Source organism: Opisthocomus hoazin, chromosome 13 (assembly GCF_030867145.1).
Source record: "Opisthocomus hoazin isolate bOpiHoa1 chromosome 13, bOpiHoa1.hap1, whole genome shotgun sequence".
Lineage (NCBI taxonomy): Eukaryota > Metazoa > Chordata > Aves > Opisthocomiformes > Opisthocomidae > Opisthocomus > Opisthocomus hoazin.
In genome coordinates, this window is record NC_134426.1 from 18,402,372 (window position 1) to 18,426,759 (window position 24,388).

At 60.5% G+C, this 24,388-nt stretch overlaps 1 protein-coding gene across 7 annotated transcripts in view; it reads left to right on the plus strand.

Annotated features, from left to right (window-relative positions):
* Nucleotides 1-22,883, plus strand: part of NF2 (NF2, moesin-ezrin-radixin like (MERLIN) tumor suppressor) — a 53,052-nt gene extending 30,169 nt beyond the window's left edge. Inside the window, exons 13-17 of one of the 7 annotated variants that reach the window (XM_075434398.1) lie at nucleotides 461-566; nucleotides 6,261-6,391; nucleotides 8,173-8,332; nucleotides 10,152-10,196; nucleotides 22,363-22,883. In XM_075434398.1, the coding sequence (XP_075290513.1) occupies nucleotides 461-566; nucleotides 6,261-6,391; nucleotides 8,173-8,332; nucleotides 10,152-10,187 (433 nt within the window). In that variant the 3' untranslated portion in view covers nucleotides 10,188-10,196; nucleotides 22,363-22,883. Of the gene's footprint in view, nucleotides 1-460; nucleotides 567-6,260; nucleotides 6,392-8,172; nucleotides 8,349-10,151; nucleotides 10,265-18,934; nucleotides 20,106-21,164; nucleotides 21,507-22,362 lie in introns of those variants that run through there. The other 6 variants (XM_075434397.1, XM_075434396.1, XM_075434399.1 and 3 more) reach the window with 6 other exon arrangements.
* Nucleotides 22,884-24,388: the final 1,505 nt, after the last annotated feature.

Consider the following 24,388-nt stretch of genomic DNA (forward strand, 5'->3'; position numbering starts at 1 on the left):
TCCTTGAGGCTCAGGGGTAAATACTAGTTTTATTTAGAATTGCTGGGCCAAGCAAGTAGGCAAAGCTGTGCGATCTTGGGTGCTTTTTCCTTTTCGAATGTAGTAAATAATCGTTAGTAGAGGCTTACTTGTCAGAAAACTGCCTCTCCTGCTGTAAGTCTGAGCTTAGCTTCGGAAGTTTTGCTCCCCATTCTGGCATCTCGGGACGTTCCCCAGCGCTCAGCCTTGCTCACACAGAGCCCATGTCAGAGCTGCCCTATAGGGCTTGGATTTGGGGTCTAATTAAAGTGTCCCCGGTGTCAGAGGTTCTGGCGTTTCCCTTGCTCAAATGATTTCTTAGTTTAGATCTTGTTGCGGGACGGATAACAACCTATTCTGCACCTACTCTGTAATCCTGCTTCTCCATCTTATTCCTTTTGACTGCAATCTGATGTTTGCTGTTTGCTGTTTTTCTATGTAGGGCGAAGGAGGCTGATCAGCTCAAGCAAGACCTTCAGGAGGCTCGCGAGTCTGAGCGGAGGGCGAAGCAGAAGCTGTTGGAGATCACCAGCAAGTCATCCTACACAGTAAGAGGGCTCTGTATTGCGATCCCCCGCTCGCAGCTGGTGACCGTGCCCTCCTCTGCAGCCTGGAGGAGTCTCGTGTCTGCGTCGTGTCGCTGGAGGGGTGCGAGCTGTCTCGCTGCACTGCACAGCAGCGGTTCAGAAACCCTCGGCAGTGCTTGCCCTTTTCATCCGGGCACCCCGTCCAGCAGAAGATCACTTTGCTCTTTTTTTGGCCCCCACCTACTCTGCCTTGTGCTACAAGAGCAAGGGAGCTGCTGGTGAAATTTAACAGCCATGTCAGGGCCATGCTTTGCTATCACACGTGGAGTGTGCCAGCTCAGCAGCAGCCTTTAAAATAGGGTTAAACACCTAGGAAATGGAGGATGTGCTTGCCTTGTTAGATGGGATAAACGTTGTTCAGAACCTGTAAATTCATTCTTTGGGCATAGACTGGACACTGTGCCTCTGGGCTGGAAAAAAACCTCCTTGAAGGGAGATTATTCCATAATTGCCCATCACGAGGATTTCACACCTTTCTCTGAAGCGTCTGGTCCCAGTTGCTGTCGGGGACTGAAACGCCAGACTGAACGACCACTGCTCCGATCCGTCTGGCGGTTCCTTTCCTCCCCTTCGCGAATTGTGCTGCAGGACCTGCAGAACCCATCGGGCACTCCCCTCCCCACAGCTCACACCGGCCCGGCTGCCTCCCTGCCGGGGGGGTGAAGGGGAAGAGCTGGACAGCTTCAGGAACAGACTCAACGCGCGTGCGTGGGGGTTACTGACCTGCCTAGTACCGAGGTTTTGATTTGTACCTGCAGGCTGCTTCCCCCCTCCTCTGGCAACTTCTGAGGAGCAGGTAGAAGAGGGCTTGAGATGAAGTAACTTTTCATCTGGATTCTCTGAAGTTGCCTGCAAAAACATCCAGAAGCTTTTAAAAATGGCAGTGGTGGAAAATAGTCAGGTGTTTTAGCTGTGGGACACTCAGTCGAGTGCTGGCTACCTCAGGGCGTGATAAAGCTTTGGAGTGCTCCTTCTTTCACAAGTCACTGGGGTTCTGGGATCCTCCAGTTCTTTAATTCTGGGTTTAACGTGTGCCCAGCGTGGAGTATCCTTGTTGAAACTCTACTGCATGGCTGCGTCAGCCCAACGTCGACGCTTGGGCAGCTCTTGCGCATCCGTGTTCCCTCGTGTTGCTGTGTCCATCCGCAGTCAGACCGGCAGAACCCCGGCTAGCGAGCCCTGCTGCGTAAATCCCCGTGCTGGAGAGCGGCCGCGTCGCTCCGTTAAAGCCTCGGTACTGGGAATGCTGTAGGGTTGCATGGAGCTCGGCTCCACCGCTCCAGCTGCATCTGCCCGGAGGCAATCCACGCAGAACCGCTGCGTCCAGACGCATGGCAGCTGCGTCCGCTCCCTTCCCCAAGGAAGGCTCTTTGGGGAAGGGAGAGGACGCAGCTGCCGGTGCCAGGAGGGACGGAGACGTGGTTTTTTCCTCCCTGGTTAGGTGACAGGGTCCCCTCGTGCAGCTGCCGCTCCTCTGCCCCGCTCGTAGCCCTGGGAGGAGCGCCGCGTTGGGCAGGCTCGACAGCTGCTGTTTTCCGAGGTCGGGAGGAGGCAAGCGTGACCGTCGTGCCCATGTCCAGGTGACGGCACCTTGCTGGGCTCTTCCACCCCCTGTCACGCCTGCCTCGCTTCTCCCTTGGCCTCTCGCGTCGCTCTGCTGTGTGCGCGCTTGGGGCAGACGAGTGAGACGTGCCGAGATCCTGTTCCTGCGCTCCGCTTCGAGGGGCCGCGTTGGGGCGAGCCTGCCTCCCCTGCCAGCGCCCAGAGGGACCCCGCCGGAGGGGGAAAGCCGCTTGGAAAGCTGCTGTTGGCAGGCTGGCGTCCCTCAGGCGAACGGCAGCTCTGCCCAACGGCGCGGGATTCTAGCTCCTCTCTCCCTTAATGAGGGTGTAGCACTGAGCTGCTGCTTTTCCGTGGTCCCAGTGCTCGTGCTGCGTTGTCCCCCGGCACTGAGAGCTGGACAGGGCTTCCCTTGGGGGGAGAAGGAGCAGGAGAGGAAGAGGGGAGTGGAAGGATAAAGAATCTTAGAATCATTTAGGTTGGAAAGGACAAGAAGGACATGGAACTGTTGGAGCGGGTCCAAAGGAGGGCTACAAAAATGATGCGAGGGCTGGAGCACCTCTCCTATGAGGACAGGCTGAGAGAGCTGGGCTTGTTCAGCCTGGAGAAGAGAAGGCTGCGGGGAGACCTGATTGCAGCCTTTCAGTACTTAAAGGGAGCTGATAGGAAAGATGGGGACAATCTTTTTAGTAGAGACAGCAGTGACAGGACGAGGGGTAATGGTTTTAAACTAAAACAGGGTAGGTTTAGGCTGGGTATAAGGAAGAAATTTTTCACAATGAGGGTGGTGAAACACTGGAATGGGTTGCCCGGAGAGGTGGTGGAGGCCCCATCCCTGGAAACATTCCAGACCAGGTTGTACAGGGCTCTGAGCACCCTGATCTAGTTAGCGGTGTCCCTGCTCGCTGCGGGGCGGTTGGACTAGATGACCTCTAGGGTTCCCTTCCAACCCAAAACTTTCTATGATTCTATGATTCTATGAAAAGACCCTTGAGATCATCAAGTCCAACCGTTAACCTAACTCTGTATTGCAGAAAAGGCAAGAAACAGTTAAATAGATATATATTTATTTTTTTCCACTGTCCAGTTTCCAGTCCTGGTTCTTTAAAGCTTGTTTGGGTGTCTTTTTAGTCCTTGAAGCCCACGCTGCTTTTGTGATGTGACTGGTAGGTGATGCATGAGAAATAAGATGTGAATCTCAGTCTCGGCCGTCAGGGCAGGAGAACAATTCATTCCTTGCTGACTTGGCGACGGCTCTTTGCCTCCTTCATCGCCCTTCAGGTACCACTCCTGGCACCACTCCTGGCAAGACTAAAGGCAGTCCTCTCTCCTCTGGTCCTCTGGAAGCAGCAAGCGGCTGTCTTGGTCTCGCCCACGTTCTTGAGCAGCGAAGTAAAGGCAGTGGCAGCAACAGGAGGAGCTCTCCCTGCGGGGGGGCCCTTGTGACATGACTTGCTCTGTGCTTCCTCCCTGTCGCCTGTCTCGCTCGCTCGGTGCTCCAGAGGGATGGCCGCTGTCAGCATGGTGCTTGCCTCTAGTAATGGCAGGAAATTGCTTTAATGTGGTAACAGGGTTATACAGTTGAGGAAACACATAAGGGAAAAGGTCTGTGTCCCCTTTATCACCCGGTGTCCCCTGGATGACAAATCTCTGCACCTGCTGCAAGGCTTGCCCAGGATTATTGCAGATGGCAGGGGAGTGCTTTGCTCCAGATACCAAGCCTGTGCCTTTGAAAGCCCTCAGCATGCTCGCTCTTTGCTCTTTCCTTACCCTTCCTTGCTGCTGCTGCTCTCCGACTTCACCCCAATTTTTTTTTGTTGCTTTGTGAAAGAGCGGTGCTGAGGAAAGACGAGGAAGTGGCTGTAGTGACCCTGGCCAGCTGGCATCAGGACTTCATGATCGCAGCAACTGAAATTCCTGCTCAACTGTTACTGCTGCGCTTTGGAGTTTTTCAAGACAAAACCCAACAAGCTGGTGCTGGAAAAAACGCTAAAGGTTGTTTGAAGGCCGACAGGCTGGTGCTGATGATCCCGGCTCCCCTGCACAGCGGAGATCGCGGAGCCTCACGTGGGAAGGGCTTTGCGAACACCTGCGTGCGTACAGGGAAGGGACCTGAATGTCAATGGGATGAGAGCGTTTAAAGCAGCGAAGTGCTTTGGCAGACCTCTCCCCTTTCCTTCAAGGCTGGAGTTCGGGCACTCGGCTGTCCCTTTCCGTGCCTGCTTCAGTGTTAATGCCGTTGTGCTCTGCGCTAGCGGCGGTCGCGGAGGGGAGTAAGGAATAGCGTTTTCTGGTCGTGTGAGTGGAACTGACCTGTAGTGCTGCAGGCAGGCCGAGCAGTGCCATTTCGGGTTCTGCCTTGTTTATGCTTGTGCTAGGTGTTGGCGTTTCAGCTTTGTCTCCACAGGGTGAAGGAAATGCCACCCCTCCCAGGTCTGCCCAGCCGGAGAGCGCGCGGGGGACGAGCCCTGGCTGCTTGCGAATTCCAGGCTGGCGGCGAGGGAAGAGGCAGGTTATTGTGCAGAGTAAATCTGTCACCACCCCGGCGCTAGCGGCTCTTGCTGAAGCGGAGCTAGCTGCAAACAACCCCTGGAGTATCCCAAACAGAAGAAACGAGGGATGGAAGAACGAGCCAGCCGAAGCTCGAGTTCTTGTTGTTTGGGCAGGTAGCAGAGAACTACCCCCCTGGCTTCTGGCGCGTGCTGCCCGAGCAGCCTGTCTCTGCAGCACCGGCTCCTGCCGTGCCCCGGTCCATGCTGGTTCGGGCACGTTGTTTTCGTGACAGGCATACCTTAAAGCAACAAGGAGCACCTAGCAGAGGGGTGGGTGACCTTTTGGCTGCCGGGCTGGACTTCTTGTATCCGAAGGGAGGGCTAAGCACGCTGGCAGCCGTTCTGACTCAGAGCCATGCGCGCAGTCCGCTGTGCCAGCCTTGACGCGTGCCGCTGCTGCGGCCTCATCGAACGTGCTGCAAGAGCGGGGGGATGATTTGAGTCAGGGTGCTTTTCGTCTGCTGGTGATGAGCCCATTTATTAGAGGTGTGGCAGAATTTGTGACGAGAGAAGGAGCATTCTTTTAGGGGAGGATAAAATCTGAGGGCCTGGCAGTGTGTGTCAGTGGGGGATGTCACGGCGTTTTGCAGGAGGAAGAAAGTCCCAGATCCTTGCTCAGGTGCGATACGAGCGATTCTCTACATTATCTCCACGTTTCCAGCTGAACCTAGCAGTGGTTCCTGAACACTGGGAACTGTAAATTACCGCAAAGAGGAAAATTAATTGGTGTATCTCCATGGACCTTACGGAAATTGCATCCCAGGTTAACCCTTGGGGTTACGTTGTTCTTCGCTCGCACCGTGGGGAGCAGAGAGTGCAGGACTCTCCTGTCACACGGGCTCTCGCGTTACCCCTTTTCACAGGTTGCACTTTTAAAATCTGATTTAATGTTAAATAGCTGTCAGATGTCTCCCAAGAGGCAGCTTCTGTCCGGAGTTGTTTTATGTGGCGCAGCAGTGATAAAACCTAGATTTTACGAAGTTTTGTTAATAGGTTTTGAAGGCAGGTGGTGTTGTGTCTCCTATTTACTACCGCCAAGAGCGGGGTCCCGGAGGAGCAATAGCTCTGAATTGAAGAGCAAATTGGGAGTGGAGCAAGGGGACCTTCAGGCTGATCTGGTGCTCAGGACGCTGGGCTCGTTTGCTGCTCTACTTCTGCAGCACCGTGGAGAGCTTGCCATCTTCTGCGTTCACAGATCACCAGCTGAAAAAGAGCCTCGTAACCTACTCTCCAGAAAGTTTGAGGCTGGTTCGGGAAAATGGGGTTGTGAGTAGTGTTGCGTCAGGAATAGAGGTGCCCCTTCCCTTTCCCCTGCAAGTGATGGGGTCCTTCCAGTTCAGCGCCACTACTGAATGCACCCAGCTCGGAGAAGAGCGTGCTGTCACCTGTGGCAGGGGCAGAGCAGGACCTCGCTGCAGCGTTGGGAAGTAGCGCCTTGTCCTGCGTGCTTGGGGGCTGCTCTGGTTTTACCTCTGTTACAGAACGTTGGCAACAGGAACACTTGTGTGGCCAAAAGTGGTTAATTTGTACTCTCTCTCTTTAGCAGTCCATGAACTCAAGTACGACAGCACTGCCTACCGACCTGCCAAGCTTCAACCTCATCAGCGAGAGCCTGTCCTTTGACTTCAAGGATACGGACATGAAGAGGCTTTCAATGGAAATTGAGAAGGAGAAGTACGTGGTGTGTGTCCGGTCGGGGCCGGGGTTTGTCCTCGGGTGCAGTGGGAGGAATTGCACCGGGGCTGAGCATGACTTCTGCATTCCAGCCAAGCACCGGTGTGAAGGGGAAGGGGGAGAAGCCTTCTGGGTTTGCGTTTGCCAGGTCATCGGTAGCTCTGCCCAGAGCGTGGTCTGGCTGCTGGCTGACCGTTTCCCTGGGAGAGGAGCCTGCTGTCACAGATGCAGCCGCTGCCAGCCGGAAGGCGGGTTTGAGCCTGCTGAGCCCTGCACCAGTGGGTTCCTCACTGTCTGGTCAGCCCGGCTCTTGGTTAGCCATGAGTTGTCCACGTCGGTAGGAAGAGTGAACAGCAGTGTGACTGCTGCTGCACTGAGCTGCTGCGGCCTGGCGCTGGCAGGGTGTCCAGAGAAGGCGAGGATAGCTGGAGTCTGCGCTGAGATCCCGAGTTAGGGCTTAACCCCTTTTTCTTGGAATCTGTGTCATGTTTATATAGAAAAAGCGTGCGCAAGCAAGTTTGGATGTGATGATGAGCTTTGATCTTGTGTTTTCCTGAGGGTGTGAGTGTAGCCTTCAAAATTACAAATTTAGCAGAAATCAAAGCAGATCAGATTTTAATCTCTGTGGTAATAATGTGCTTTGTTCACTGATTGGGTTGTAGATCAAAGCTAGAAGGACTCTGCCATAGCGCTCTGGCCAGAACTTCCGGGGGCCGCAATGACGCGCCCCTGGATCCCCGCGGGTGGTTTCTTTTGCCTCTGCCCAGTGCCCTCTCCCGCGCGTGAAAAAACAGACCGCTACGCCAACGGCAGAGGTGAAAGCTTTTCCTCCAGCCAGAAGGAAAAAGAGAGGAGCCAAAAATAACCGGATCATCCCGGGTTCTGTACCCAGGTTGCTAACTAGGTCATCCCGGTCTCCGCAGCGGAGGAAGCGCTCGGCTCTGGCGGGTGCTGAAGGCGGTAGCGTGCCTTCGCTGGGACCGTCCTCCCTGCTCGGGTGCTGAGATGAACCCCGCTGCAGCCTCTGGCACTCCGGAAAGGTGCTCGGTGGTCTGCTGGTACTGCGGCCTGGGTCTCGGTGTTTAAGCACAACGCGAGGCTGGCATGGTGTGGTTTTTCCCCAGTCGATGCTGCATCATGGAAGGCAGTTAGGGCCAGGTCCTGAGAATGGCTGAGTTTTAGGGGTTTTTTTCTTTCTTTCTTTTTTTGGGAGTCCTTTCACTCTCCCAGGGATGCTGCATGTCTAAAATGCCTGATATTTTGGGGGCAGTGCTTGCTCCCACACATTCACAAGCTAAATCCCTCAAAAACCGTGAGAAGTCGGTACATCAGGGTCCTTCCGCGCTGGAAGGGTTCGTGCCTTTGAGTTTGTGCGCTGGGTTTGAGCGAGGGTGCAGCGGAGCAGAGCGGCACTGCGTAAACCGCTGTCTGGTAGGCTGAAACTGCGTAGTGTTAACCCTGTCCTGGTGCAGCTTCGCTCGGGAACGGGGAGGCTTACCGATGCATTCCGGCAGCTCTAGTTTGGCTTCAGGATTTTTTTTTTTTTAATAGTAATGTAACTTAGAGTTTTGTTCTTGGGTCAGCTGTCTGGGTCCTCTTTTTAGTAATGAACAAATGGTTGCTCGGAGTAGTTTACTGCGTACTGTAAACTGGCGTTGTCAGTTCCACACGCCAGGAGTGACGAAGGTTTTTCTGTTGTAATTCTGTCATCGGCTGCCACGGTGTCACGCCACTGCGTGCAGCCAGCCAGTGCTAACCCAGGACTCTCCTGTGTGTGCTAGGGTGGAGTACATGGAGAAAAGCAAGCACCTGCAGGAGCAGCTGAACGAGCTGAAGACGGAAATCGAGGCACTGAAGCTAAAGGAGAGAGAGACAGCTCTGGACATATTGCACAACGAGAACGCCAGCCGAGGCAACAGCAAGCACAACACTATTAAAAAGGTATCAGAGGGCTCCAGTTTGTATCTCGCCTGACGAAATCCCTTAAAAACAACGACAAAATAACCCTGCCGTTTGGTTTACCTTTTGCACAAGTTGTTATAATAAAATTGTTTGATCTAGGTGTTCTCCCCCGGCTGCTTAGCTTTGAACCAGGGTGCAGGGAATTTCAGCTCCTGGTGGCTCCCGGCTGATGTTTGCCATGACCAAGCCTTGTCTTCTCAGGGGTGCGAGAAGGGGTGTGAGGGTCTGGAGGTTTGAATGCCTGGCTGAACCTGAACGAGAGCCGTGCGGGGATGCTGTTAGAAGGGATCTGCTACCCTAGTGACCGCAGGGACAGCGAAAGCCCGGCCTGCCTATTGCAACCATTCCCTGCGGGCGTTGCAAGGAAGTGGCCTCGAGCTTGGCTGGTGGACAGTAAGGGCAGAAAATACTCCTGACTTATGGGCTCTCAGCAGAAAAAGCCAAAAGCCTCGTCCTCTTCATCTGTTCTCGAGTAACAGAATCACAGAATCACAGAATAGTAAGAGATTGGAAGGGACCTCTGGGTCATCTAGTCTAACCTGTAGTGCAGCTTCAGGTACTAACAGCAAAATGTTGTTGTGTACTGCGGACCCTGGAACCAGCCGCCTCTAGAAACGCGGTTGAGGTGAGGGACTGAGCCAAAAAGTGAGGGTGGCTGGGTTTGTTGGCCCGCAGCCACACCTGAAAGGCCCCAGCAAAGCCTGTTCTTTATTTTCACATCCCCTCCTTTTCCTTTTGCTGAGTAGCTCAGCAGTTCTCCCAGCTGGGCTCAGTGCTGGGGGTGCGTCCGTAACCAGGACGGTGGGGTGCAGTGGTCAGCCCCACTCACCCGCAAAGCCTTTTGCCCTGCAAAGGCGTTTACCCAGCCGGCTTTCTGCTGGCAGCTGTCCTGGTGAAGGGTCTGGAAATCTGTGTGGCTTGGGATGCAGGTTGTGGTCGCAACTTCAGGTTCTAAAAACAAATCTCTTTCCTACTCCCCACTGAGAGTTACGTCTGAAAGGATTTGAAAATACCGGTTCGTGTCGACTTTCGTGGCTGGGAGTTTATGATCACTGAAATGGGGCAGGAAAATTAATCTAATGGGTCTCACTTCCCGGTTTCCCCATGCTAGCCCTGGGCTATTCGGGTTCTGTCGCTCCAGAGCGGAGAATATAAAAATCTTCACAGACCCTTTTGTCATTGTAGAATCTGAAGACGTTGCTGCTCCCAGTAGGTTTTGTTAGGTTTTGTGTCTGTGCTCAGCGTCCTCCGTTTGAGCAGAAGATGCTACATTTTCACTTCTGACAGATGAGTTCATAGCGAGCCGATGGTCCCATTTGTCTCAGTTACAGGAGGTGGCTGGGCAATCATTTCACTGTCTGTCAGGGCTCGTTGCTGTAATTGGGACTGTGCCATCCGTGTTGGTTCCTTTGAAACTGGAGCCCTGTCCTGTCCCCCTCCTTCAGGAGGCGACCCAGGCTGCCCGGCTTGCATCTCAGCCGGAGGAGTGGAGGTTTTTCAATAATCCTCTGTTAAGGGAGCACCTCAGAACAGAATTACAGGCTGCTTTTGTTCATGCCACCAGGAGGTCAGGAGGGCTTTTGTCTTTGCAGTTGTGATGGAAAGGAAAACACAAGACACTGGAAATGGGAGAGCAGTTTAGCAACACGTAAATAATACCAACGCTCCGCCCCACCTGGGAGCCACTGATCCCTGCAGCGCTCCGGGCATGCTGTACAGATTGCACAAATGACCTGCCGTTACTCTCCTCACAGAGGGTTTTATTGTTTTTGTTCTTCGTTTTATTTTGCTGGTTTAGCCTCAAGCCCAGGGCAGAAGACCTATCTGCATCTGAGACTTCAAAGTAGGTTATCCCGAGGTACTCTGTGTGGGGTGATGGGGTCGCCAGCTCTGATGCTAACCCCTGCATGAGCTTGCCTGCCGTACGCACCGCTGTAGCCAGCTCCCGTAGCTGCCACCCCTGCAACGCTCCGTGCGCACCGCAGCAGCGTGCAGTGCCGCTGTGACCGGGCTTGCCGCGGCGCAGCACCCTGCGCGGCCCTCGCTCCCTCGGCAGCGTTCGCAGCCTCCCTGCCTTCGTTTCTGCACCTGATCCGCCGTGCTGGGGAGCAGCTTTCTTGGCAGAAGTTGAGTTGGCAACATCAGTGGGGGAGTGCAGGCGTAGGTGCTTAAATAATTAAACACGCCTGGTTTTGCTGTGCTGCCGGTGGCTGGGAATCTGTCGGAGGTGCAGGGCGGCCTTTGAAGATTTCTTTAATGAAGTAAACCAGGACCTCCCCCCTTGTTTGCTGCAGAAAGAAATTCAGGGTTTAAAAAAAACCAAAAAAACTATCAACTCTTTGCTGCCAAAACTGTCTTAGCAGACTAAAAATGCACACCTCCGTCGCGGAGCGGAGCAGCACGTGGCCGCGTTGCCAGAGAAGCTGGAGAGGTGCCGCAGCGAAGTGAGGCAGGCGGTGGTGGATGGCTGGCGGCTGCGGGTAGCTGCTGGGTGAGGCTGCGGCCACGCTGCCGGTCACCGCCGCGCCTGGGGACACCGGCTGTCAGAGCCGCTCTCCGCTGGCCTGCCATGCCTCGCCTGTCCCCTGCCGCCTCGGCACGCTGTTGACTCCACGGTAACGTCACAGCTCTGCTTTCCGGAGCCTGCTTCCCTCTGAGGGTCTGCCCTTGGCCCGCAGGCAGAGCGTCGGCTCCCTCCGTCAGGAAGATGAGCTTGGGGAAGCTCCTGCTCTTTCCTCGGCCGTGGTTCTTGCACACCCACAGGGTTTAGTGAGTTTTGAGCGGCGGTGCTAAGGGAGGAGACGGCGCAGGTGGCAAACCTGGTGGTAAGCGCCCTTGGGAAAGGCTTTCGTTAGAGGTTTGCTCTGAGGGCTTGCACAGCCCCTCTGGCATGGCAGGCATGTACAGCCGGCTGCGGAGCGATTTCCAAGCACCGCCGGAGCTCTGGCAGAGGCAGGAGGATGCTTTAGATGCCGGCTTCTCCCTGGCTGCTACCCAGCAGCAGTCAGCACAGGTTTGTGCCGTTCTTGGACGGGCCGGCCCTTTCAGGACTGCCGGCAGCGCTGTGAATCACTCGAGTTTCAAGTTTTGTGCCGGCTGGCTGCTGCCGGGCGCTCCCAGGGGGGCTGCGGGTGTTCCCAGGACGGGCTGCTCTCGCTGTTCAGCGTTCCGTGGGCAAGAGGGGGGGACACGGCTAAACCGAGGGACCCCGCGGGTCCATGATGCCATGGGGGAGGCGTTGGATGTCTCACTAGGGCTGGCTGGCTGTGCTTGAAACCCGCTGTCCATGGCTTGAGGAACCCAGTGGCGGGTGAAATTGGGGCAAAACCCACTTGTGGCCGCAGCACGAGGAGGTGAAGTGAAGGCCGGGCAGTTTGAGCAGAGTAATGCAACAGCTGGGAGCGGTTCGGTGCCAGGGAGGAGCCCCCCTGATTAACCCAGCTGCACAGCCAGTGCTGCGCTGTGACCTCTGGGTTCTGCTGCCTGCCTTTGAAGGCGCCTGCGAAGTTTTTCCTGTTTAATTATGTGGTTAACATGCTAATCCCTTTTTATGAGCTCTGTGGGCACAGCACGAGCGCCTCATCGGGAGACTGATTTCCCTTCTCCGTAGCGCTCTGCCGTGGGCTGGCACTGCTGTCTCCGGCTGGCTCGGCTTCGGGAGGGCTTGCCGCTTAGGCTGGGGTAGAAGATGAAAAAAACCCTGTTCTTCCTCACATCCTCCAGTGTAGGAAGGCTCCCAGGACAGGCTACTGCTCTAAAACACAATCGGCTCTTGCCTTCCAGTCACTTTTTTCTTGTGCAGTCATGCTTATTTACTGTGATTTAAGCCCTTTGAAGTACCTGGGCAAGGAGCAAATCTCCACGCCTGTCCCCAGACAAGCGGTGTTGTCCTTGAGCCACGCGCCGGTCCGTTGACAAGCAGCCTGTCCCTGCCGGGCTCTCGGGTGGCTCGTGGCTGGGGCTCGGATGCAGCATTTCTCCGGGGTCCGAGGGCTCCCGGTGCCTGCACAGGCTGGTGCCCACGGTGCTCGTGACTGCTCCTCTCCTGGCTGGCCCTGGCTGCGGTGCAGCGTTGCCCTCAACTCGGGAAATGCAGGATTTTTTCCTGTCTTTGAGGCACTTGGGGTTTGGATAAGCTGCTTCGAATCTGCTTATTTATCACTGATAGACCAGTCGGCTCTTCTTGTGTCATTGGGCTGGGAGCAGTCGCCTTGTACCACGTTCCTGTGGACGCAGCGTCGTCTCCTTCGGGTTCAGCAGTGAGCAGCTCCTGGCTGCCCAGCTCTTCGCTCCTCTCGCCTTCAAGATGTGCTGTGGTCCGTCCTCCACAGCAGCGTAAGGACGCTGGTGAGTCAGTGATGGGCACTGCCACCCGAGCCTCTCGTGACGCTGATACGAAGCTGCTGTGCCGCCACCAAACATCGTGAGGCTGCTTCATCATCTGGACAGGCTGAAGGTTTTCGGGAGGCTGCGCCGGGGCAGGCGGCTTCTGCCTGCCTGCTTCCCACCTGCGCCTTGCTAGCGTCCTGCCAGGGATCACTGAACCGTGGCCCTCGAGGTCTTCGGTAAATCTTGTGGGGTGCCTCTGTCGTTTCCCGGGGACCCCCTTCCTCAGCTCTCCCCTGCTGGGACCTGCAGACCCCCCTCATGAAGCGGGTCTGTGTTCCTCCAGCAGTTTGCCGGGGAGTTGGAGAGCCGTGGCCGTTTCGGGGAAGGAGGACGTTGCTGTACCTCTGGAGCTGCATCCGGCAGAGGCAGGGGACCAGCACAGGAGATCCTTCAGCTCTGGGAAGGGCAGAAGGTGTGAGCCCGGGTGGTGTGGAGCGGGCTGAGCTGTGGGTCCGTCCTCTCCTGTGGGTGCTGTGACAGCCCAGGTGTGGATGAGGTGCTCCGTAGCCTCACGCAGAGCCGCGGCGTCGCGGTGGAATCCGCTCCCTCCAGGAGAGGAGAAGGCTGCGGGCTGCAGAGCGGGCACGGCACCAGCGAGGGCTGCCTGGGAGGAGCAGCACCGGCATTTTCCCATCCCCCTGGGAGCCGCGAGGGCAGAGAGAAAAGAAGAGCGAGGATGCCGGCTTCTCACCCTGCCTGGGGTGCAGGCGGGAGCCGGGAGGTGGCCGGTGAGCAGGGCAGCTCTACACACCTCTGGGCACAAATTTCCCGGGTGCGGGAGGAGACGGAGGCGCATCCCACAGGGGTCTCGCCCACCCATCCCCGTGTGTGCAGGGCCGTGTGCCTGCTCGCTTCGTTGTCTTTCTGCCCTGGTTCTCCTCGGAGCCGGGGAGCGAAACTCCCTGGCAGCTAAACTGGGCCACGGCAGCCTCCTTGCTTGTTTACAAGGAGCGAAAGGAAACTGGGAAACGTCAGGCCTATCAGCTATTTTTGTGGCAGCCTTTGAAAAGCGTTTCCTTCAAGTGGAGCGTCAGCTTCTCTCTTTTAAAGGCGCTCATCAAAGCCTTGGAGGCCAGGGGAAAGTTGTGCTTGGGAGAGAATAAACGGCAGCGTGGGAGGAAGAGAGAAACGAGGGGTGGGGAGGGAAAAGCAGCGAGGTTCCAAGTTGGGAAGTAAATGTGGGAATGGAGAGGTCCCCCTGGCTGGTGGGGACCGGGGCTCAGGCAGGGCTGGAGAAGGACGTTCAGGGGAGCCGTGGCGGGGGAATAAAGAGGATTTGCTGTCTGCAGCCGCCAAGCGATGAGTTAGTGGGGCTCCCTCCCTCCCAGCAGGAGGAAGACATCCCAGGCACAGCATGGGGCGAGGCGATGCACGAGGAGGAGTGTGGCCAGCAGGTCAAGGGAGGTTCTCCTCCCCCTCTGCTCTGCCCTGGGGAGGCCCCATCTGCAGTGCTGTGTCCAGTGCTGGGCTCCCCAGTTCAAGAAAGATGAGGAGCTACTGGAGAGAGTCCAGCGCAGGGCTACGAGGATGAGGAGGGGACTGGAGCATCTCTCCTACGAGGAGAGGCTGAGGGAGCTGGGCTTGTTCAGCCTGGAGAAGAGAAGGCTGAGAGGGGACCTTAGAAATGCCTCTAAATATCTGCAGGGTGGAGGTCAGGAGAACGGGGCCAGACTCTTTCCAGTGGTGCCCAGCGACAGGACAAGGGGCAACGGGCACAAACTGAAGCAGAGGAAGCTCCAGCTGAACATGAGGAAGAACTTCTTCCCTCTGAGGGTGACGGAGCCCTGGCCCAGGCTGCCCAGGGAGGCTGTGGAGTCTCCTTCTCTGGAGATATTCCAGACCCGCCTGCATGCGGTGCTGTGCAGCCTGCTCTGGGTGACCCTGCTTGGGCAGGGGGTTGGGCTGGGTGACCCACAGAGGTCCCTGCCAACCCCCAACATTCTGTGATTCTGTGGTGCTGACAGAGGGGCATGGGCCACCCTCTCCTACAGCCTGGCCAGGGTGCATGATGAGCAGGGAAACGGCACGGAAAGGAGACATTTCAAACCTCTGCTCGGTCCCGAAGGGAGGTTGGTGCGGTCTGCAGCCCCCTGCTCCTGCCCGCACCCCGTCTGCGCTGCGTGGGGCGGGCACTGGCTGTGCGGTTTGCCCTGCCAGCCCAAGTGATGTGCCCGCGGTTATTGGGTTAGCCGCTCAGAAATGTGTTTGGCTGCGAGGGGCTTATTGGGTTGCTTGTGTGTGTTTGTTTTTCTTCAGTCAGATCAGTCCGACAGCCTTGGGTAAAAGCAGAGCTGAGAGGAACCCCAGCGCGGGGATGCGGGGAGTGGGACTCTTCCCTTTCTCATATCTTGATTCATTTGAGCTCTGGCCGCTTAATTGCACTCCCTCTCTCTCTAAATTTTCTTTGATGGCTCTGGTATTGTGTTGTGGAGCCCACCCTCCCTCCTGCAGGAAGGAGATTATCATAATACTTGCTTGTAAATCAATTTTTTTTTTCCCCCCTCTCCGCACTGGCGAGGATGCAGCTTGCTCTGAGTCCCTCTGCCGTGCCTGCGCGCCGTTACGCTGCGGGTGGGTGGGTTTATTCCTCCTTTTCTGGCCGGGCAGAGGGTGCGGAGAGTTTGTGAGGGGCCGAAGGCTTCTCCCCAGCAGCCGGGCAGGCGATGGAGAGGCCAGGGCAGGGCTGTGCTCTCCTCCTCGCTCTCATGTCCCCGTGCAGAAAAGAGCAAAACCAGCTGCTCCCCACGCAGTGCAGTGGGGTTTCCCTGCTGAGAGCTGGCTGGGGCTGGCGGTGGCAGCCGAAGGCGGACGGGAGGCGAGCTCGGCTCCCAGCGCCCACCGGCTCGGGCAGCACCTGCCATTCTGTGCTTCTGTGGAATTTCTCTGCCCGGCTTCCTCCAGCGCATCCCCGGGGTTTGCCACGCCGCGGCTTACGCTTGCTGTCGAGACCAGAGCTCTGCTGCCGCGCTGTGCCTGGGCACTGCCCACGATGGGAGCCAGCGCAGCCCTGCCTGCAGCTGCTCAGCGGCCAGAAAAACGAGAAGAAATGAAAGAAGGAGGGAGGGGGAGAGTTCTCCCTCGGTGGTGGAGCGTTAGCGCGCAGCCAAGCGCAGTCCGAATTTCCTTGCTGTTTATGGATGCGCCTGACTCGTCGGATGCGGGGAGAGGGGCCGGGCAGCCCCGGCTGCGGTGCGGGAGGTCCCGCCAGAGACGCCATTGCTGCGGGGGCGACAGGGGCAGAGCAGCCTGAGGTTGCTGGCCCCTTCCTCTGCCCGAGCCCCCGCCAAGGTCTTAGCAATGACCCAGCTCCTGCTGATGGGAAACGGGGTGACTGTGCCCGCGTCCTGCTCGTACGATGCCCGGCAGGTTGCTGGAGAGGAGGACAGCTGGAGGCTCCTCTCCGGGGAGCAGAAACGGGAAGAAATCCTCCTGCCCAGACACCAGCCCTGCGCGAGCCTCCCGGCTTTCCCAGGAACAGCCGGGGCGTAAGGTGGGGGTGAGGAGAGACGGAGGTGCCTCTGCATGCCGGCAGCGCGGGCGCCCGCTCCATCGCTGCTGAAATCCCTGCGGTCTTCACCTTTCGGATGGCAGAAAGTTCAGTGCTCGCGCCGCTCTGCAGGACCCCGTCTCAGCAAGCCCCATCTTTGCTCCCGCACACCCACAGCTGGGCTGCTCTGCCCGTGCCTCAGTTTCCCTGCCTGGGTAAAAAAAGCAACGCTGAGCATCTCGGGGAGCCGCTGGAGGTCACGGCTGAAAGCCCCTGGTGAAAGAGCAGGGCTGCGTCACTCCTTGCTCCATGTGCCTGTGCCGGGTGCTCTCAGAGCTCTGCCTCCGCGCGCTCCCCCCGGCTCCGCAGCAGCCTTTGCTGGGGGAAGCGTGGCTCTGGGCGCAGAGGCTGCTGCCCCAGCAGTGCTTGGGGGTACCCCGGGACGGCGAAAGCGCGTGGGGGATTGATGGAGAGCTGCAGGTAGCCGAAGGCAGCAAGCAGATTCCAAACAGTCGAACCTCACTTGTAAGCCTGGGGGAAGCATCTTCCCTCTCTGCGGTCGTAGCTGGCTCATTTCTGTTCTCCGTGGCGGTGCTGAGTTTGCTGGGAGGGATCTGGGGGGCATCTCCCCTTGCTGTGCTTTGAGGGAGCGGCACCGCGGGCTGGGGAAGTGGTGGGGTGCTTTGATCCGCCACGCAGCCTGCGGAAGAGACGGCTTCGGCGGCAGAGTGCCAGGCGGGAGCTAGCTGGCAGGTGGGTGCTCCTCCTTGGGCGTCTCTGCCCTCTCGGAGGTCTGCCCCGGTGAAATAGAATCACAGAATCACAGAATGTTGGGGGTTGGCAGGGACCTCTGTGGGTCACCCAGCCCAACCCCCTGCCCAAGCAGGGTCACCCAGAGCAGAGGGCACAGCACCGCGGCCAGGCGGGGCTGGAATATCTCCAGAGAAGGAGACTCCACAGCCTCCCTGGGCAGCCTGGGCCAGGGCTCTGTCACCGTCAGAGGGAAGAAGTTCTTCCTCATGTTCAGCTGGAGCTTCCTCTGCTTCAGTTTGTGCCCATTGCCCCTTGTCCGGTCACTGGGCACCACTGGAAAGAGTCTGGCCCCGTCCTCCTGACCCCCACCCTGCAGATATTTAGAGGCATTTCTAAGGTCCCCTCTCAGCCTTCTCTTCTCCAGGCTGAACAAGCCCAGCTCCCTCAGCCTCTCCTCGTAGGAGAGATGCTCCAGTCCCCTCCTCATCCTCGCAGCCCTGCGCTGGACTCTCTCCAGTAGCTCCTCATCTTGAGCTGGGCAGCCCAGCACTGGACAGAGCACTGCAGATGGGGCCTCCCCAGGGCAGAGCAGAGGGGGAGGAGAAACGGGCGAGTGAGGCTGCCCCGTTGCGGGCTGCGGTGGGTGGTCGGGCTCCGGTGAGCCGGTGAGCCCCGGCACTCGGGCTGCTCAGCGTCACCCACCCCTCCCCGGCCCCTCGCCCACTGCCCTTCTCTGCCGGGGCACCGCGCTCCCGGTCCTTGCCCTGGGTCCTTGCAGCGGGAGGCAGCAGCCCTGCTCGGGGGGGAAGGACCGCGCCACCCGCCGTGGTGTCCGCTCAGCTGTTGTACGCCAAATCCTCCGGCCTGTGACCCAGCCGGGTGTCTGCTGGGGGTCACAGGCGGGATTTCTGCGGGAAGAGCCGGCACGGAGCCTGCGCTGGGGCCGTCGGGGGTCACGGAGCCCCTGTCCCATCTCCAGCTCTGGGGGGATGCTGGGGGAGCAGGGGGACGCGAAGGAGGAGGAGGAGGAGGGCCAGCCCTGGCCCAGCAGATGCTGCCAGCAAAGGGTGTTAAGCCCCTGCAGAAATTTCCTCCGCAATACAGATTTTTTTTCAGGACAGCATTAGAGCTGTGAAGGAATTATGGAGGAGAGGCCGTGGGGGGAAGCGGGGAGGGGGAAGCGCTTGGCAGCTCCTTCACCATAACGTGATCCCAGGATTCCTGCTTCAGCAAAACCGGCGGCCCCGGCGGGAGGCACCGCTGCCTCATCCCGCTGAAACGAAGCCTTCGCGATTAGCCGGCTGGTGCGGCACGCTCCCGCGGCGATGTGGCGCTGGCTGGGAGGTGGCCCTGCTCCCGCCATGCTCCTTGGGGTGCTCAGCTGTGAATGCCGTCTCTCCTTCCTCGCCACTGAGGGTGCTGCTCCCATCGCTCCTCCGGCCTCGCAGAAAACGGGCTGGCGGCTCCCCGGCGGGGCGTTACGATTCGGATAGCCTTGCTGGCGCTGCGAAAAGCTTTTCTGGGCTGGGTTGCCCAGTCCTGCAGAGCCCTGGCTCCGAGGACGCAGCCCCACGGGGCATGTGTGCGCGTCCTGTCCGGACGGGGGACGGCCCCGAGCCGGCGACGGAGCTCGCGTCTGCCCGGAGGGTTGGGGACGCTGTGGGCGTGGAGACGCGCGTGGCTGTCCCTCTGCTCGGCTGGTGGAGGCGGTTTCTCCTCCGGCTTCGCAAAAACCGCGGGGCAAGGAGAGGAGGGAGCGCGCCGGACCCCCGGGCACCTGCGCTTCGCCCTCGGCCGTGCCGAGGCCCTGCACGGCATCCCTGCTTTTGCCTTGGCTGGCGGGCTCAGGGGCAGGGGCTGGGCAGGGGGCGATGGAGGCAGCGGCTCCCGGGGCGGCGGGAGGAGGGGGTCACCCCGTCCCCCCTTCAGCTGCCCCCTCTGCTCTCTTGCAGCTCACCCTGCAGAGCACCGAGTCCCGCGTCGCCTTCTTCGAGGAGCTCTAGGAAGCGACCGGCCGCTCCGCAACGCCGCCGCCCGGGATCGGCGTGCCCCGGCCGGGGAGCCGGGCATGGCCCCCCGTCCTCGCGCGCCGACGGACTCAGGCCCTGCTGCCCACGGACTGCGCGATGTCCTCTAGCTTAGCGTCCATCCATTTTTTCCCCAACGTTTTCCTTATTTTTCTAGCCTAGCTTCTTGTCTCGGCCCTCCAGGTGCTGGGGCTGCGGCCGTGCCCCCCAGCCGGGCAGCCACGCGCGCGGGGGTTCTCCGGCAGCGGGACGCCGTCGCTGGGGCTGCCGGCTGCGGTGGGAGCGGCGCGCGGGGCCCGAGCGCCATTAGAAGGCAGAGCATGTTCCAGTGGAGTGCTGTAAATCAGCGCCGGCGCGCCCGGCAGCCGAGGCGGGCACGGAGCGGGAGCGGGGCGGCAGCGCTGCGGGGGCTGCCCTGGGGAGACCGGGGTGGGAGGTGGGGAGGAAGGTCTCCTCCTCCTCCTCCTCTCTGCCAGGGGCAGGGAGCCGGAGTGCAGCTCGTGCCAGCCAAATGGAACCGTTTGGTTTTCTGCCTGCGGACTGTGACAAACCCCGGCAGCTTGAGGCCGGGGGGCTCCGGGGGGCTCGGAGCCGGGCAGAGGGCGGGCACGGCCCCGGCGTTCACTGGGTGCCTGGGTCCAGCACCCCGAACGCGGCCTGGGGACCCCCCCAGCTCCTCCAAGCCCCACGGGCTGAGCCAGGGGCTGCCTGCTCCTGTCCCTGAGCCGGTGCCTTTGTGGGGGCACAGGGGTGCCCGGGCGTTCCCCGTCTGTCCCCCAAATCCTGCCCTCACCCAGGGGTGATCGTCCCTTCCGGTAGGATTTACTCCGGTGCTGCCCTGGGCACCCCCCGCGTCCCCTCAGGACCCCCGGTCCCTCCCTCCCACCACCTCGCCTGACCTCCAGCCGTGCCGGAGCGGGCCGCAGGGTCAGCGCGGGGCGTCCCGAGCCCGTTTTGTCAGACACCGATCGCCTCGGCGTGCGGGGCCGCGGTTCGGACGGCCGGGGCCCGGCACAGCCGCCTGCCCCTTCCCCGGGGCTGTGGGAAGAAATAACCGATTTCTCCTGCGTTTTAATAAAAATTCACAGCGCTGGGATGGGGAGCCGGGACTTGTCTGGTCATTTTTCCGTGGGAAAACCTTGCGAAGCCCCTCGCCGCCGCACGTTTTCCCTCCTGGGGAGGGCTCGGGGGGGCTGAGCCCCGTGTTTGCCATCCCTGGGCTCTGCCCGATGCTGCCTGGCAGAAGCCCACGCTAACGCTGCTGCAATTTTGTAATTAATTACGACCCCCCTTGGGTGGTGTGGGGACCCCGCTGAGCTGCCGGCCCCCAGCCCCGCCGGACACCTCGCGGCCGGGCAGGACCCGACCCCGGGGGGCTGCACTCGGCAACGGACGCACTGCTTTGTCTGCTGGCCAGCAGCGAAGCCCCCGGAGATGGGACGGAGCTGGTGGCCGGGGTCTCGCCCCGCTGGGAAGCCTGGGGGGGGCTGGGGGGGGATTTTTCTCCCCTTTTTTGCTGTTGGGAGCAGGGCTGGCGGAGGTGGGCTGGGGGGTTTGGCGCAGGGAGGTGGATGGGGAATCGGAGGAGATTTCGGGGCTGCGGGGAAGCAGCGGGCGAGGGGAGCGGGGGGCGACCCGGTTTCCCCCGCGTGCCACTGGTGCCCGGCCCATGCTGCCCGCGCTTCGGTGGGGTATGGGCAGAGCCCCGAGCCGGGGCGTTCGGCCCCGAAGCGAAGCCACAACGCGGCATCGGGGCGGGGGGCGGCGCGGGGGGTCCTTGTCCCCTCTGGTGGGGGGGTCCCCTGCTTGCACGGACGGGCCTGGCACGCTGACAGCACCGCACGCCAGCAGCACCGCACACCCGCGGCACCGCGCCCATGGCATTGCGTGCCACGGCATCGCAGCCTTGCGTGCGTATGGGATTGCACACTCCCAGCCTCACACGCTCCCAGCCTTGCACACTCGCAGCCTCGCACACTCCCAGCCTCGCACACTCCCAGCCTCACGCGCTTGCAGCCTCTCGCACTCGCAGCCTTGTGCCCTTGCAGCGTCGCGGACGCACAGCCCCGTGCCTGCTCCCTGCCCTGCCGCGCCGCAGGCTGGGCCATTCCTCCGCTTTCAGAGGCAATTTCATTCTCATTTTTTCCCTTTTTAGCGAAAGTGAACTTGCCGGAGCCGAGGCGGCAGCGGTGTGCTGGCTGGAGATGACTTTGCCCAAGGAAACGCAACCCATCGCGGGGCACTGGCCGCGGGCCTCTCGCCGCGCCTGCTCCTGCCGCCGGCTCCTTGCGAGGGAAACTGGGGGTGCTGCTGACCCGCGGCAGCAGCGGAGCGTTTCGGCAGCGGTTCTCCGTGCGCTTCAACCGGGGGGGGTTTGGTGCCAGCTTGGGGACGATTTCTTGCTGGCATGAGTGTCCCTGTGCCCAAACCCCGGCTTGCAGCCAGGAGACGGGGCAAGAGCGGGGGCAGATGCGGAAACTGAGGCAGGGATGGCACCCCGGGGTGCTGCCCTGGCGCTGGGTGCCTCGGGGAGCGAGGAGGGTGTGGGGGACAGCGGGGCGAGCAGGGGACGCTGGCAGACCCTGGGCAGGGCTGCAGGGGCCTGGGCTGCTCCTGGGCGGGTGGGCTGGCGGGGCAGCGCGTGGGCACGAGGGACGGGCGCTCGCACGAGGGACGCTTCTCCATGGAGTGGGTGCACACAAGGGCAGGGCGTCTGCACACGGGGTGCGCTGCCCAGGGCAGGGGGGTGCACGGGGAGGTGAAGCAGAGCCCAGCGATGTCAGGGTGCAGCAGGTGCCCTGGCACGTAGGACGGGTGCTCCGAGCTGGCACGGGGCCGGCGCTGACTCACTGCTGAATGGATGCAGGCTGGCACGGCACGGCACGGCATGGAACAGTACGGCATGGCATGGTACAGCACAGCACGGTACGGTACGGCAGAGCATGGCACGGCAGGGCATGGCATGGCATGGCATGGCATGGAACAGCATGGCACAGCATGGTATGGCACGGCATGGCATGGTATGGCACGGCATGGCATGGTATGACATGGCATGGCACGGCATGGCATGGCATGGAACAGCATGGCACGGCACAGCACGGCACGGCACAGCATGGCATGGCATGACACGGCACAGCACGCGCCTGGCCAAGGGGCACTGGGGGAGGCCCCAGCACCCAGGGCTGCGGGCGGCTCTGTGGGGTCATCCTCTGCCCATCGGCAGCGGGACCCAGCACAGGGTGGGAATTGGGGGGGCAGCCCGTGGGACCCCCCGTCGCTGCTCTCGGGCACCCGGGGGCGCTCGGGGCACCCGTGGGTGCTCAGCTCCTGCACAGTTCGGGTCTGCGTTGCAGGATGCCGACGTGGAAGGCTGCTCCTCGGGGGCGAAGCCGGCCGGGGTCCTGCTCTTGGGGACAGCATCCTGGGGACGCGGGGACCCCACTCCCGCCTTGGTGGGCGGCTGCAGCCCTGCACTGTCCCCACCGTCCCCATCCGTCCCTGCCACAGCGCTACCCTCTGCATCCCTCCGCCTTTTCCTCTTCCCAGCCCTTCATCTTCCAGGGAGAAAAAGGGGAAAGAAAATCAAATTCAGAGGGTGAAGAGCAGGGAGAGGCGGCCTGAGCAGTGGGGCTGGCACCAGGACTGGCACCAGGGCTGCCCCGCTCCTGGCAGAGCCCTGGCGAGCTCGGTGCCTCTGCCCCTGCCCCGGCACCTCTCCTGGGGCAGCTACTGCAGAGCTGTAATTAAAAGCCCGACCTGCGTCTTGTCAACTTAATTAGGGGCTTAACGGGAGAAGAGGGAGGCTTGGTGGCGGGGAAACCGCAGCTCCAGAGCCGAAACCTCCGGCTGGCACCAGAGATGCCCACTCAGCCCCGCGGCAGAGCACCGGCGGGGGATGATGCTCGGATGCTATAAAATAAAAAGCCACTGGAGCTGCTGCAGCCACGACAGCTTCCCCACGCCGCGGAGGAGTCACGGGAGCTGCTCAGGCGGAGCAGGGGGGTGCTGGGTGAGGAGCGACGGGGTGCGGGACCACGCTGTGGGGTGCAGGACCACGCTGTGGGGTTCAGGACCTTGCGGTTGGGGACCATACAACATGCTCAGGACCAGCTGGTGCGCAGGAGAGCTCGGGAGCTGCTGCCCGGAGAGCACAAGGGCCAATATTTCTCTGGGCACGAAGAAGAGCGAGCTGGCGCTGCCGGGGACACAGCACTGGGGAAGGAGACGCTGCCTTGGCCAGGGTCCCGCCAGCCGGGATCCCACCCCTGCACCCTCGCCGTTAAGTTTCCCCTTCCCTAGAAATCACCTCGGGGAGCATCATCCTGCTGTCTCCGCTGCTCCAGAGCGGGGACAGGGACACTGGAGTCCCACTCCCATCGCCTCTTCCCACCCGGCCACGGCGTCTTCTGTGGCGGGGACGCCGGCATCGCCACAGCCCTGCAGGGATGCTGCCTGCTGCCGGCCTGGGCACTGCGGGGCTGGGTGCCACCAGAGCCTGGCATTGTCATGCCGGGCACCCCGGGGCAGCAGCGCATGGCACCCTGGAGCTGGCATCGCTGCCTGAGGTTGCTGTGCCGGTGTGGCGGGGCTGCTTGCCAGTGCCTCGCGGTGAGCATCGCCTGCGTGCCGGTGGCGGGGTGGGAGCAGAGCCCAGCTCGGGACAGCTGTGTCCGGAAGGCAAAGCTCGTGGCGAGGAGGGTTGTCGGGGCGGAAGCCATCTCCAAACGCTCTCAGTGCCCAGCCGAAGGGTTGTTCCGGAGCCGGACTTCGGCGGCTGTAGCAAAGCGAAGCCGCCCCGCGACCCGCCCGGTGCCGGCGCCCACCGACGCGCGGGCGCTGCGATGCGGGTTTGGTTGCGTTCGTTCCTCTCCCTGCCACCGTCACCATGGGCTGGGGTTCGGCCGTGTGGGGTTGGGGGTGGCTTCACCCTCGCGTGGTGCCTCCGTCGCCTCTGCTCCCCTCCCGTGTGCCCCTTTCGAAAAGCCGGATCCCACCCTGCGCTGCCGCGCTCCTTCCCGGGTAGCCCGCGCTTCCCACCCATCTTTTTTGACTCTGTTCTGAGTTCAGGAGGATCCTGGACTGAGGTCCTGGGAGTGGTTTCCCCGCTCCGTCTCTTGGCGGGAGCAAGCGAAGTTGCCGCTGCCCTGGGCATCCCGGGCTGCGTCCGTGTGCAGGGATGCTGACAGCAGGCTCGCTTCAGTTTTTCCCAGTTTTCACAAAGAAAAATTCCCCCTAAGCAGAAGTCTTGCCTCCTCTCTCGACGGAGCTGTTTTCCCCCTTGAGAGCCCAAATTAAACGGAGCTCTCGTGCCCTTTCCTGTTCTCCCTTCCCTCCCCACGGGCACCCGCTGCCGGGAGCTCTGCCCGGTGTCTCCCCCAT